This window comes from Ornithodoros turicata, chromosome 2 (assembly GCF_037126465.1).
Source record: "Ornithodoros turicata isolate Travis chromosome 2, ASM3712646v1, whole genome shotgun sequence".
Lineage (NCBI taxonomy): Eukaryota > Metazoa > Arthropoda > Arachnida > Ixodida > Argasidae > Ornithodoros > Ornithodoros turicata.
This window is the reverse complement of record NC_088202.1, coordinates 89,786,188-89,800,680: the sequence shown is the minus strand read 5'-3', so window position 1 is coordinate 89,800,680 and position 14,493 is coordinate 89,786,188. Positions and strand designations below refer to the sequence as shown.

Here is a 14,493-nt window from a genome sequence, read left to right as displayed (position 1 = left end):
GGGACCGAAGTACCGCTTCAGTAGCTTCTCGCTCAGGCCTCGTCGTCGAATCGGCGTCCAAACCCATACCAAGTCGCCTGGACTGAAGCGTACGTCTCGTCGGCGCAAATAGTATCTTCTTTCATCGACGCGTTGTTGTTGACCAATGCGTAGTCTGGCCAGCTGGCGGGCTTCTTCTGCTCGCTGTGTGAAGTCCAGAGCATCGTTTTCCACATCACTGGGTTCGTGGGGCAGCATTGCGTCCATCATAGTCGGTGCGTCATGGCCGTGTGCAAGGCGGAACGGTGTGAATCCCGTTGTTTCCTGTACAACCGTGTTATAGGCAAACGTGATGTAAGGCAGTATTTCTTCCCATGTCTTGTGCTCGACGTCAACGTACATCAAAATCGTGTCGGCAAGGGTTTTGTTTAGGCGTTCGGTGAGCCCGTTCGTCTGCGGATGGTACGCCGTTGTCCTCTGGTGAACGGTGTGGCTGAGTCGAAGGATTCCTTGTGTTAGCCTGCTTGTAAATGCCGTTCCCCTATCGGTGATTAAGGCAGTCGGAGCTCCGTGCCATAGTACGATGTTCTCGATGAAGAACTTTGCCACTTCTGTTGCTGTGCCCTGTGGAAGTGCCTTAGTCTCAGCATAGCGTGTCAGGTAGTCAGTGGCGACGATTATCCAACGATTTCTGGAAGACGAACGTGGGAAGTGCCCGAGTAGATCCATCCCAATCTGCTCGAACGGCGCCGACGGCGGTGCGATTGGCTGAAGGTACCCAGAAGGTCATACCGGCGGCGTTCTTTGTCGTTAGCATTCCCGGCCCGTCCTTACATAGTGGTGTACGGTCTTGGCCAGTTTTGGCCAGTAGTACTTTTCCCTTATACGGGCCAGTGTCCGGCTGTATCCCAAATGACCTGATGACGGTTCGTAGTGGCAGGATTCAAGAATCTCGATGCGCATGTCCCCAGGCACAACGAGAAGCCACGTAGCGCCTTGTGGTGCGTGGTTTTCTTTGTAGAGGACACCATTACGTAGGGAGAAACTTGGGAGTGATCTTCTGAAGATGGGAGGAACATTGTCGGCGCGGTCCTGCAGATAGTCGACGAGCGTCTTCAATTCGGGGTCGTTGTTCTGCTTGGTAGACATGGTAGTCGCGCTCATTAGACCGAGGAAGGCGTCGTCGTCCTTGAGGCTGTTGTCCTGTCGCTGGAGTGGTGCTCGGGACAGGCAATCGGCGTGGTTGTGTTTTCTTCCTGACTTGTAAGTGACGGTTACATCATACTCCTGTAATCGGAGGCTCCATCTCGCTAGGCGTCCTGAGGGGTCCCTTAAACCAGCCAGCCAGCACAGAGAATAGTGGTCTGTTACCACCTTTAATGGCCGTCCGTATAGGTAGGGACGCAACTTTGTGATGGCCCATATGAGTGCAAGGCACTCTTTTTCGGTCGTCGAATAGTTCTTCTCTGCCTTGGTTAGCGTTCTGCTTGCGTAAGCGATGACACATTCGAGGCCGTCGTAAAGTTGAACGAGCACGGCTCCTAGACCATTGTTGCTTGCGTCGGTATGTATTTCTGTTTCGGCGTTTGGATCGAAGTGGGCAAGCACGGGTGCAGTCTGTAGACGCGTCTTCAATTCATCAAACGCCTGATGCTGGGCTTCACTCCAGATAAACATGGATCCGTCCGTCGTGAGGGCATTCAGGGGTGACGCAATTCTTGAAAAGTTCGGAATGAACCGTCGGTAGTAGGCGCAAAGGCCAAGAAAGCTTCGAACGTCTTTCACGTTAGAAGGAACAGGGTAATTTGCGATGGCCGCCGTCTTATCAGGGTCGGGGTGTACGCCGTCACTGCTCACGAGATGGCCGAGAAATCTGAGTTCCTCGTAGCCGAATTGACACTTCTGAGGCTTCAACATCCGCCCTGCAGTTCTGATAGCCTCGAGGACTTGCTTTAGCCGTTCAACATGTTCTTAGAATGTTCTTGCGAAGAAGACAACATCGTCGAGGTACACCAGGCAGGTTTGCCACTTCAACCCGGCGAGAACTGTATCCATAACACGCTGGAACGTCGCTGGTGCTGTGCAAAGGCCGAAAGGCATAACCTTGAATTCGAAAAGTCCATCCGGAGTGACGAAGGCAGTCTTCTCACGGTCCCATTCTTCGACTTCAATTTGCCAGTACCCTGTCTTGAGGTCCATGGAAGAGAAAAATTTTGCGTTTTGAAGGTGATCGAGCGTGTCGTCGATGCGCGGTAACGGGTAGACGTCCTTCTTCGTTATCTCATTGAGTTTCCGGTAGTCGACGCAGAACCTGAGTGGTCCGTCCTTCTTCTTCACTAGTACCACCGGCGATGCCCACGGACTGGTCGACGGCTGGATAATGTCATCTCTTAGCATCTCTTCTACTTGCGTTTGGATCATTTCTCGCTCTTTGCAGGAGACCCGGTATGGCATGCGGTGAATTGGACGGGCCTTTTCGTCGACGATGATGCGGTGCTTCGCAATGGGTGTTTGTCTTACTTTCGACGATGCAGCGAAGCAGTCACTGAAATCGTTGAGCATCTGGAGAAGGGTTTGCTTTTGAGTTGTATTGAGTTGAGGGTTTACGTCGAAATATCCGGCCTCGTGTTCCGTGGTGACCGCGATGCGAGCAGTGTCCATCAGGCAAACATCCGTGGTGGAGTATTGGTCTACGATGGCTGCTATCTTTGTGCTGTGTGTTGTGGCTCCGGGCGAAAATTTGTGACCAGGAGTTCGATAATTCCGTTTCTTACGGGCACAATTCCTCTTGCTATCCCAATTCCTCGTTCGAGGAGAAGCTGCGTGTTGCCTTCAGTCAACAAACAGCCAGTTGGTGCTTGTCGCACGTAGCGGTCACAAGGACTGACGACAAGGGAGGCAGGTTGACGTGCTGAGTCGTCACGGCGGTTACGTCCGTGTTTGCGCGTTTCTTCGGGGTTATTCGTGCCCACCACTTGTCTTCTGCTGTTTCCAGAGTTTTAAAAGACATAACTCCATTTGTGAAGTCGATGATTGCTTCGTTTTCGACTAAAAAGTCCATTCCGAGTATTGCATCCCGTGGGCAGTTCGGCAAGACGGCAAAGCTGACGACGTACTGGATGTCACGCACTTGTATGACTGCCGTGCATCGGCCAGTCGGTGTTACGACGTGTCCACCAGCAGTGCCGATGTCAGGCTCATCCCACTTCGTTTGCACCTTGCGAAGCTTCTTAGCCAACCTACCACTGATAACAGAGTCGTAACGGGAATAAGACGTCAGAAGTACTAGAGAAAATGGTGACACTCGAGTCTAAATTTGAGGCTCTCTCTACTGTAGTCATCATGAGCTAGAAGGCCGCGTAAACTGCAATAGTACTGCGCTTAGCACCCTGGAGGAAAACATAGGAACACTACGACAAGAGCTTGATAAGGCCAACGGTGAAATATCTATGCTAAGAAGAACTGTGGCAGGTCTCGAAGAGTATCAGCGCCGTTTAAATCTAGAAATTCGTGACCTATCCCAGAGAAACAAAATGAAGACATTCTTCTTATCATAAACAGTGTCGCTTCCATACTACAGGTACCCCTGCTATCAAAACAGGATATAGAGGCTGCGCACCGACTACCAGCAAAGGAGGGTCGTTCGGCACCTATTCTTATACGATTTAAAGATACGCAGATCAGAGATACGTGGCTGGAAAATCGATCAAAACTAAAACAAAGACGGCCCGATAGTGAGAACGCTGATTGCAACCGTCCCTTTATTTGCGAAAACCTAACTGCCTCCAACAAAGCACTGCTCTGGGAAACCAGACAGTTTGCAAAGGAAAACAATTATTCTTACGTTTGGGTCAGAAATGGCCACATATATGTAAGGGAAAAAGAGGGCTCTAAAGCAAAGCGGATCTCGAATAAATCTGACCTCAACGGGCTGTGACGCAGTCCCCATAGCGGTCCTGTCACTTTCTACTATATTGTCCTTTCTTCCTTTTTTTCGTTCTTAAGGTTTAGGATGGTATCCATAGCATTAGATGAGTTTCAACATGTTCTAACAAAATCATCCCACTCTATCATGCATTTAAATATTCGCAGCCCAGCAAACCATATATATCCAGAAAACGTCTACAGGATATCCTATTTCGGACGTTTGGATATCCCACGGACTTTGCCACAGAGCCCATTTACATCCCCGAGACGTTCTGTGGACTAGCACTTCTTTGTCATTTGTAGATCCTGCGAATATCCCGGGAACGTCTTTTTAGGATATATGGACGTACGTGGGACATCATGCAAGCAGGTCCAAACATGCACTTGCTTTTAGTTGTACATATCTGACAGGACAACACCACTCTGATATGTATGTAAATATATATGTATTTGCATACGTATTATGTACAATGTTAATTTTTAAGTGAGCGTGTTGAAATAAATGCCTCGAACATCAACAACAGGTCAAAAATTCAGGGAATGTAGTAAGCCCCGCCAGCGTTCGACCAAACTCTGACGTACGGTCCACCAAGGCTGACCATGCTACCACACGTGCTTCCACCCTAAAAAGAAGAGCAGGCTCCCTTTTTGTCCCCTCTACCGTGTACGCGAATTTGAAGGGAGCATTCACAACGGTTTATGCTGACAGAATGCCCAGAGCTTATACTAAAATAAAGGCCGTTGGGGCAAGTTCGTTACGTATTTGGGCCGTGATACACCTGTAACGGTGAGGAGGTGCTTCTTTGCAATTAACCCGTGAATCTGCAGAGACATGGTATAACCAATAACGTTTCTCTCATTCCCTCCTGCCAGATACTGTGTTTTTAATTCAAGCTATTGTCTAAAATGGGATTAGCTGCTGAGAGGAGCTATAAAAGTGATCAAATTCCACTGTTGCTTGACGATCGTTACGAATATAGATAAATACTTTCACGGCTAGCAGCACGCGAACGGTAGAAATATATAACAATTTTGCTTGTTCCCCCCATCCAGTTAACGTTTACAGAAGTTTTTGCTTGCTGTAAGCAGAACAAAAATGTGGCTGTCGGAACAAGATGTCATAAACTTCACGTTTATTAGCATATCTTCAGTCAACGTCCTGGAGACGTTCCTGTGACGTTCAACCAGTGCCCAAAATCTCGTGTACGGGATCTTTCATGGGTATCCAAGGGATCTCCAGGCTTTTCCTCCATTCAAATGTCCAAAGCGCGATATCCCGCAGACGTACCTAGGACATCTGTGATTTACTCGATAAAATAGAAACACGAATGTCGTTCTGGGACATCCCACAGATATTGCATGGATGTCCAGATATTCAGGACGTTCACGACCTTGTAAGGATGTCCTAGGGATATTAGTGGTTTACTGGGAGCCTTCCGAAGCACTACGTCGAGCTACAGTCTGTACAGTTATTAACGCGCTAAATTCTGGAATGTCATTTTTTGCTCTTTCTGAAACGTGGTTGCACGACGCAAACCACTCCTACTATTCTATGCCCGGTTTTAACTTCGAAAGTTCTCACAGGAAAATAGGACAACATGGAGGTGTCGCACTTTATATTCGAGAAGGTATCCAATATACTGTGAGGCAAGACATCATGTTTTCTGTTCCGCTTTTGTGACACGCTTTTTGTTGAGACTTCCCATGCATTTATGGCTGCTTGTTTACACCGTAACGTGCCACTTCTTATCGGCGTATTTTATCGTTCCCCGTCAGGTTCCTTGTCACAATTCCTAGACGAGCTTGATAGATTCCTGTATCAGTGTTGGCAAACCAAAAGGAATGTAGTACTTGTTATTGGTGACCTGAATATTGACATCTTGAAAAGTAATACGATTACACAAAGATACAGTGAGATTTACAGTGCATATGGGTACAAACAGCTCATAACGTCATACACGCGATTTGGAAACTTCGTGAACGGCACGGCATTGGACCATATTTTAACTAACTTGGCAGAAAATCCAATATCTAGCGGCATTGTAGCGTGTGATATATCTGATCATGAGATTATTTTTTTAACAAGCAATAACAACTGTCCAGGCCTGACTTATGCCCCAACTGTCACCAAGCCTCATATCAACTATAAACTAGTTGAGGAGAAATTATCTCGTTTTCAGTGGTCATTCCGGAGTGGGAAAGGGGCTCTCAGAAATTCACATATTTTTACAATACGTTACAGGGCATTATAACTAGCTCCTCGAGAAATGCCGTTAGCTCGAGAAGGAACTCTACTCGACATCCATGGATCTCACGTGCACTGTTGAGAAGTATTGAACATAAAAGTAACCTTTACAAAAAATGTCGTTGCTATCCACTGAACTCATCTTTGCGACATAGACACGCAGTGTATAGCAACATCTTAAAGACACTTTTAAAGGAAGCTAAGGCAAGGTACTTCGAAAGAACTTTGCAAGAAGCAGGAAATGATGGCAAAAAAGTTTGGAATGCAATCCACCTTGCCTTAAACAGAGGGCATACAGGAACTCAGATCAACTCCCTAATTGATGAGAAAGGCGACTTGGCTACGGAGCCTGGTCAGATAGCGGATGCTTTTAATCAACATTTTACACACATCACTGATAAGATATCATGTCTGCCATGTGATCGTAACAGCCCCCACTTTCTTTTTTCGCAATCCCGTGACCTTCTTTCTGACCCCGACAGATCCCACAGAAGTAGGCAAACTAAATCAATCGGACACGATAATATTCCAATCTCACTACTAAAGCGCATTTCTTATTGGATATCAACGCCATTGGCGGAAGTAATGAACGGCCTGTTTCAAGAAGGAATATTCCCGCATGAGCTGAAAATCGCGAAAGTTGTACCTGTCTACAAGAAAGGTAATCGACAAATGGCTAATAATTACAGACCGATCGCGGTCCTCCCTGCTTTAAGCAAGGTTATGGAAAGGATCATACTAAATAGACTATTCTTCATCGCCAACAGACTTCTCTCTGCATCCCAATACGGATTTCGAAGAGGGAGATCCACTACCACTGCGCTCGCTGCTATTACAGAAAAAATTGGGATTAACATTGACTCGAAGATATATACGATGGGAATATTTATAGATCTCAGTAAGGCATTTGATTTAATTAACCATCAGCTCTTACTCAGAAAACTTGACCGGTATGGCGTACGTGGTACCCCCTTGCAGCTTATAGAAAGTTCTTTAAGTAACCGACTCCAATACGTTAGCCTGGATGGCAACCACTCATACATGTCCTCGATTTCACTTGGTACCCCTGGCACCCCCCAGGGTTCAATTCTGGGCCCTTTCCTTTTTCTTTTATTTATAAATGATCTCCCTGATTATTTAGCCGGTACGTCGACATCAATACTCTACGCAGATGACACCAATAACATATTTGTTGAAGATAAGTCAATAAATGCTCTCTTTATCAAAGCTAATACAACACTTGAAAGATGTGTACAGTTATCTTTAAATAAACTTGTTCCCAATATTAACAAAACAAATTACATTCTCTTTTCTGCAATGTCGAAACCCATTGACACACAGTACCATTGTCTCAAGCTATCAAACCACATCGTACCCCGTGTTACTTCGATAAAGTTCCTTGGAGTTGTACTCCACCAACACCTATCTTGGCGGGATCCTGTCTCCCACGTGAGACAAAATATTACATCAGGGATCTATGCCTTATCGATGCTAAGGTCTCTTTGTCCTAACTTTCCTTTCGTTATCTTTTTCGTGTTCAACTTTTGCTGTTAACATATAAATCATTGATTGAATCTCATATCAGATATGCAATAGAAGTTTATGGACTTGCGTATCAGACTATATTGCGGCCAATCTGCATTTTGCAAAAACGTGCGTTACGTGTAATTCTTTCCTTACATTTTAATGACAGCGTCACGTTTGCGTTCAATGCATTGTCTTTGTTTGATGTATATAAGTTGGCTGAGCAAAGATTGTGCATTTTGATAATTAAGGTATTTCATGGCATGAACATTCAGCACGTGCAGGTTTCTTTATATACCTCACCCTATTTATTGCTTAAAGATCCATATACCCTTACTGTTCCCCCTCCGAGAACAAACTATTTGTTGTACTCTATTGCTTGCCAGGGGCCAAAAGTTTGGAATTCCTTACCTTACGACATACGGGCTTCCACAAATTTAAGTGAATTTAGTAGACGTCTGGAAGCACACTTGTGCGCCTTGTCATAGGCACTGATTACATTCTTTTGTTACTTTGCACATCGCGATACAGTCGGCATGCTGCTTTTACACCTCATTCGTGTAGCTGCTTCCTTATCAATTCTGTTGTAACTTAAAGTTAATTGTTCTTTGTTGTTTAAGAAATATTATCCATGTGTCCTTGACTGTACATGCTCCACATGACCATTGTTACTGTGCTAGAACAAGTGTTTGTAAACGGGACTGCATTACTGGGTCAACCTTGCAGTCCCCATTGCATCATGTGTGTATTGTGCGTTGCTAAATAAATAAACTGAAACTGAGATTGTGATGCCCCAATGGGTGGCACAAGACGTTTTGAATAGTTTTGATACATCAAAATTATACCAGTCATCAATAGCTATACCTTGATGTGCTTCCTTAGGTTGGTGTTCAATGATCTTGACGTCTTAACAAAATTCTTTAATGAAGCACAAAAAAAAAGCATCAAAATTTTAAGTTCAATGGGTTATCCTCTGTGCATATCTTGTAGAACCATACAAAGTGTGGCATTTAATCTAGCTACACAGTGCCCTCCACCATTATAAACATCTCATCGCTATGGTGAATGCCACCTGAGCCTCAAAATTATTGTTGGAAATCCCGGCCTACTTTTGTAGTTCCGGGATTTTGAGATATTTCCGGACGTATCCTGGAACCCAGAGACAGTGCCCATACACAGCCTTTGAGCAGTAACTAACCATTAATGCATGTCTTGTGTGTGTCCCTCCACTGCAGTCTGTCTCTACATGTCAATCAAAACATTCCTCATAGCTTAATTTTTTCCATTCCTTTGTAATATGTGGCACTTTTCATCACAAAGTGACTTTTGATAGAAATGGGCTAAATTTAGCTTAATATGAAGCTTAATGTAAATAATGGGCTAAATTTTATTTGTAGTCGCTTCACATAGGCGCCCACCAAAGATGAAACCAAGCTCAGACTTCCAAACCGAATGACTCAAATATCAAGACCTGGTGAGCTGTAAGAAGAGAATGCGCCTGGCTCTCAATGTTGAAGAAAAACTGGGCTTTGAAACATTAGATGGTTTACTTGCCACGTGAGTGGTTCACATTGTTTTCTAGGGTTTCTTCATGGAGCAGTTTTCAGTAATTTGCTACGCCACGCCACCTCAACTCAACATCCAGACCATCTTTTAACACACAAGGGCACTAAAATGCAAAAACGAGTTCACTTCAAATTATGTTACATGCTATGTTAATTTCGTACTTATCATAATTCAAAACTTTGATTCCGTTACGGAGCCACAATCGAAATTATACTGGACTCTTTCTTGCTTCGGTGCTAAGCAGTGAACGTCCTTTCAGCTCGTGCATCAGTGTTTTTAGTCCATACTGCGCGTGCCACACCGTGGAGCAGTCACAGTGTGGCACTAGTGGCAATAGTGCGCATTGCAAAGCAGACACGCGTCGATGTCCGAAGGACGTGAAGATAAATGTTGTCAGTGTGTCATTCGTGAGAGCTGTTCTTGGCTACAATTCAGTGAATCGGTATTGAAAAATGCAGCAGTGCGCATCATGCCGCGCTTCTCCTGCTGTCTCACTGGACGCCACCAATCTTTGCCTCCTGCGGATACAATTCGTTGCCGCCAAAGACTACTCTGTTTTCATTGCATTTTCTTCTAAACGGTAGCGCTGTGTGAACAAATTTTGCTTGCATCATACTAATTGAAACACGGACTTTCATGTGAGAGCAAGTTGTTCTTGCATTTTAGTGCCCCTTTAAAGCCATATGCAAGTTGCACACACACATACACTTTGTTTGTCCGCTCATCGTAACAACTAAACAGACACCTCCGATCCGCAGCGATTCTTTTTTTTCTTCTTTGTGCTGTTGTTCACATGCATGCCGCTGTACAAGCATTTCAGTAACGATGACACACCTCAAACGATGGAAGCAATGCATGGAGCTTCGGCGCATGTGTCACCGGTGTCAACAATCTAAGCCTGCTCACCGGTACTATGCAAGGAAGTAATTATGCGTACGGTACTATGGGGCTTGAGAGGCAGCTGCGGACAAAGAATTGTCACTGAAAACGAGTGCTAGAAATTAAACGACTCGTTCTTGTTCCACAGTTCTGCGTCTCATCTGCACCAGCAGCAGGTTTGCAATAGTCTTTTCAAATCCCAGGATTCTTTCAAGAAAATCCCGGGATTTTGGGATAACCCGGATCCCAACCCTACTCATAATACAGGGCCAAAACAGAATTTGTAGCATTCACTGCGCAACAAGGCAGCGGAGTCGGACGTGCTGTGCTTTCAAAAGTTACAGAAAAGAGCAACATGCAACCACAGGATTTCTGCAGAATGCACTTCAATTGTGATGTGGGTAGGATGTATAGTCAAAACAGTTACAACAGAAAGGGCATTATATATTCATGTTTATTGATGCAACCATTTACGCATTCAAACCAATAACCATGTTGACGTGGTACTACTCTGCTCTGTAAATGTTACATATTGTATAGAGTTTATAATTCAATATAGCTTCAAACCCGCGCATCCCCTTTTCTGTGTAATGATACCCAGCGCACATATTTATTTTATTCAAAATTATGTATTCATAATGTGTATAATTAACACACACACAACTTCTAAAAGCTCTTAACACTCATTCCTTGCCAGGGGGTACAGACCATTTATATTCCTCTATGAAATAAATACAACCACATTGAAAAAAAGTCTTGGAATGAACAAGTTTACAAAAGAAGGGTCGCCTTTACTTCATGTCATCCGAAGAGAACATGCACTGAAAAACAGAAGGTAGATGACATTACGCTTCACGTCAAGCAACACTCGATGTCATTTACCTTTGCCCTTCTAAGAATCCAGTCCTTGTTTGGATCATAAGGCTGATCTTTTGATGGTATTTCAAGGACAGCTGGAATTGAGGCTGTGTGGCTGTCAATGGCATGCCGGATCATGTCTGCAATCTGTAATGTAGTATACCAATGGAATACATGCACCAGTTTGGGAATGAGAAAAAAGGTTGTGCAGTGTTCTGTGTAGTAGAAAAAAATGGCCACTATTACTTTCCACAGTAGTAAAGCGAGCTATGTAACGCTAGAGCAGGAGCTCTCTCAAACTGGGTCTCTCAGCGGGTCATCCGGCGTTACAGACTGCACATGATGGTAACCATACGACGTGACTTTACAAGTGCGCTGCCGCAAGACTAGCTGCTATGAGGAAGCTCCGTACTGCGACTGGCCAGCCACGCTTGACCATGGATTCAGGAAAGAGTTTGGGTTTGGTTAAGAACTGGTGGGAGAAGTATGCTCTTCATTTTTCTGTTTCCTGTCACATGCTGTCCGACCACCACCATTTGCTGCCAACCTCCACTGCCCACCATTTGCCATACAGCGCACGGCAAATGGTTGTGACATCAAACAGCGGGCTGATTTTTCTGCTTGTGTCTTGCGTGGCTGCTTGCATGCAGGGCCGGCGAGAGGGGGGCAGCTGGGGATGGGCCCGCATGACCCAAGGCCCGTCGTAATCATATAAAAAGAAATACTTTGACTATGTTATCGAGACATGAGGAAGGGCCACGGGTATGACCCGTATAATTTCTCTCTCCGGCCCTACTTTCACGCTTCATGATAAGAAAAAAGAACACGTACACACAATGACTAGTGTATAATGATATAGACAGTTATCGCAAATTTAATCGTTTAACAACTATATCATTAACGGACTCGGGTGAAACTGCATGAAGTTCCCGGGCAATGTGTGTATTTAGAAAAAAACAAACGATAAAACCGGAGACAAGGAACAGAAAAATAACAACAGGGGGCCTGTGTTTTGAAGAAGGTGCGTGACCCGTTTGGGTGACTCTTAGCTGAGTTCATGGTAAAATTGTGTTAGTGTTCCCTCTGTTTCCCCCTTTCCACCCATCAGAAGGATATCGGGGGTGTAGGTTGTGTCATTAAATGGGTTGCTGAGTTTGAGAACGTGTTTTGTTATATTTCTGTCCCTTGTCTCAGGTTTTATCGTCATTTTTACAATGTACCAGCTCGCTTGCACCCTTGCACTTCTACCAGTGTGTATTTAGACTGCCTGGTCGTTCGCACAGTTGCCAACATCGCGCTCAATAGCATCGAGATGTCTCGGGTAGTGTGCGGCGAAGGCGGTGACACAACCCACTACGAGGTCCTTGAAAGCATCAGCTATGCAAAACGTAGCAGCGCATCAACGCGGATTATGGAACCTTTATCAGATGCGTTATCATCTTCGTGCTGATTCCAGGAATAATGGACTGCTATAGGTAACCTCTTCGGTAGCCAACAAATTGTTCAAAACGTAAAAAAAGAATGATTGGACGAGGTATATCGCAGCATGATGTGTCCTTAAACGCAGGTTTATACTGCAAAAAGTAGTTTGAAGAAGCATGAAAGTTGCCTTGAACATGTCTTCTTTCTTTCTTTTTTTTTGTCTTTAGGAACTGTCACTCAAAATATTTCCTTTGGGAAACGCAAATTTCCTAAGAAAATTAGCTTGCAACAGTGCGTGCAGTGTGTCATGAAGTGATTTTTATCACGTTCTCTGTGGGCATGTTGCAAACTTTTTTGGAGGATGGAGGGGGGGGGGGGATGTTCCTTGTTAGGCTGACAAAAGTGTAGGGCTCACAAAGTTTGAGAATGACTATGCTGGAGTAAACAACAGTAGCTAAGAAATTACTGGACTATTCCCTGCATACCCTAATTTTGAATTTATTAACTGCAGGTGACCAAGAGATGTTTTCTGTCAATACGCTTGCCACACAACATCCAGTCGACTGATGGGATGGTCACTCGTACCGCACACACTATCGAGTGACTATGCAGGCTTTGTCTATAGTGCGTGTCGTCTACGTGTCCCGGTTCTTCATGTTCTATGTTGTAAACTCGAGTAATTGAGCTTACGTTTTGGTTGATGAGGATAATGTCTATGTCGCCTCGCTTCACAAATGTTTTGAAACATTCTTCCAAGTCTGGAATCGTTGTATCTGAAGTGAAATAATACAGGCCACAGTAAAGCAGGTTGCATGATATAACTGCGTACCAAAGCAACAATGAAAGTCACTTACTTTTATCCACGACTTTAAAGTTGGGTTGTCTTTGCTTGTTTATTTCGCCTATGCCACCCAAAAGGAATCCGACGCATGTATCCTGCAAATATATGCAATGCTAGCGTCAAATTCTTTAAATACTGCTTGAGTAAATGAGGTACAAGTGGCAAGGCACAGCACGTTTAGCTTGATGAAAGTCTGCATTAGTTGCAGCATAAACTGTAGAACGTTGGACTGAAGAGAAGGAAACTGCAAAGGTTCTGCGTACCAAAACAAAAATGTGCTCAGTATGTTTGAACGAGCAAGGACAATATTTAAGAGAGCTCAGAGGCACGCCGACACATATAACCTATGTAGAGGCTGTGCTCCAAAGCTAATAATGTCGGAATACTATCGCTGGTCTGGGGTACTAGGCATCATCCTTGTCTTTAGGGGTGTGAGTTTGTAGAATGACCTTTCTGCGCTGAAATTATGTCAGTGCAGCTTTTGTTCAACTTTCCTTAACCGTACCATGCCTAAGAGGAGTTCGTTAAGTTCTGTGCAAGAACATTCTACAGCTTCGCTGAATGAGAAGTGAGAAAGCTGGAGATGTTGCTCGACGTTAATTTATGTGCAGCATTCAAGTCAGTGCTGCCATAATTTCATAATCATTTTGTTACTGGAATTGTGCTGCTACATCATACGCAGATACATTCTATTGTAATTCTCGAACAGCAAACAGAATATTATGGAACTCCGCTTCCAAAATAGACTGCTGAAGTTTGTCACGGTGGTCCTTCGTATCACTGAGGGGATATCATCTGGTGAAGACGATAAGAAGCAACGACAAACACAATATGTAAGACGAAGGAGAAAGTCACCTCATCTCCTATAATAGCTATGAGCTTTCCTCGCGCAGTCATTTCAGCTCAAGACAGCGATCACCAGAAGCAGAAACGACGGTCACGAGACTTCCCAATGCCACTGATTTGGATTTGGTTGGACAGGACAGGATTGGATTGGAGGTTGGATTGAATGCGCAAATTGGATTACGTTGGATAGGATATCGATGTATATACACCACGTGGTAAACACCAGAATACGATGTATTTACCAGAATACTTCTATCTCAATTGGTAAGAGCCCTGGACCGGTAATCCAAAAGATGTGGGTTCGAGTCCTACAGCTGGCTAACCTTTTCAGTGACTTCCTTCTTTCATCAGGCAGCGAACAAGTGCCCTTTCACCTTTCATGGAACCCAGCCCTCCCCTTCCGATT

At 44.6% G+C, this 14,493-nt stretch overlaps 1 protein-coding gene across 1 annotated transcript; it reads right to left on the bottom strand.

Moving 5' to 3' along the window:
- Nucleotides 1-10,556: 10,556 nt before the first annotated feature.
- Nucleotides 10,557-14,235, bottom strand: LOC135385728 (V-type proton ATPase subunit F-like). Its single transcript, XM_064615210.1, has 5 exons — nt 14,097-14,235; nt 13,255-13,336; nt 13,091-13,173; nt 11,003-11,125; nt 10,557-10,941 (listed from the first exon to the last, which is right to left on the bottom strand). Exons 1-5 carry the CDS (start codon nt 14,136-14,138, stop codon nt 10,912-10,914), a joined length of 360 nt encoding a protein of 119 aa, XP_064471280.1. The 5' UTR covers nt 14,139-14,235; the 3' UTR covers nt 10,557-10,911.
- Nucleotides 14,236-14,493: the final 258 nt, after the last annotated feature.

Bases quoted from the DNA above. Each gene is read 5' to 3' on its own strand.
- LOC135385728 (XM_064615210.1), bottom strand. From the start codon at position 14,138: ATGACTGCGCGAGGAAAGCTCATAGCTATTATAGGAGATGAG. The intron at 13,174-13,254 runs GTAAGTGACTTT...ATTTCACTTCAG, and splicing joins CTTTAAAGTCGTGGATAAAA to ATACAACGATTCCAGACTTG. The intron at 11,126-13,090 runs GTAAGCTCAATT...ACTACATTACAG, and splicing joins TTATCCTCATCAACCAAAAC to ATTGCAGACATGATCCGGCA.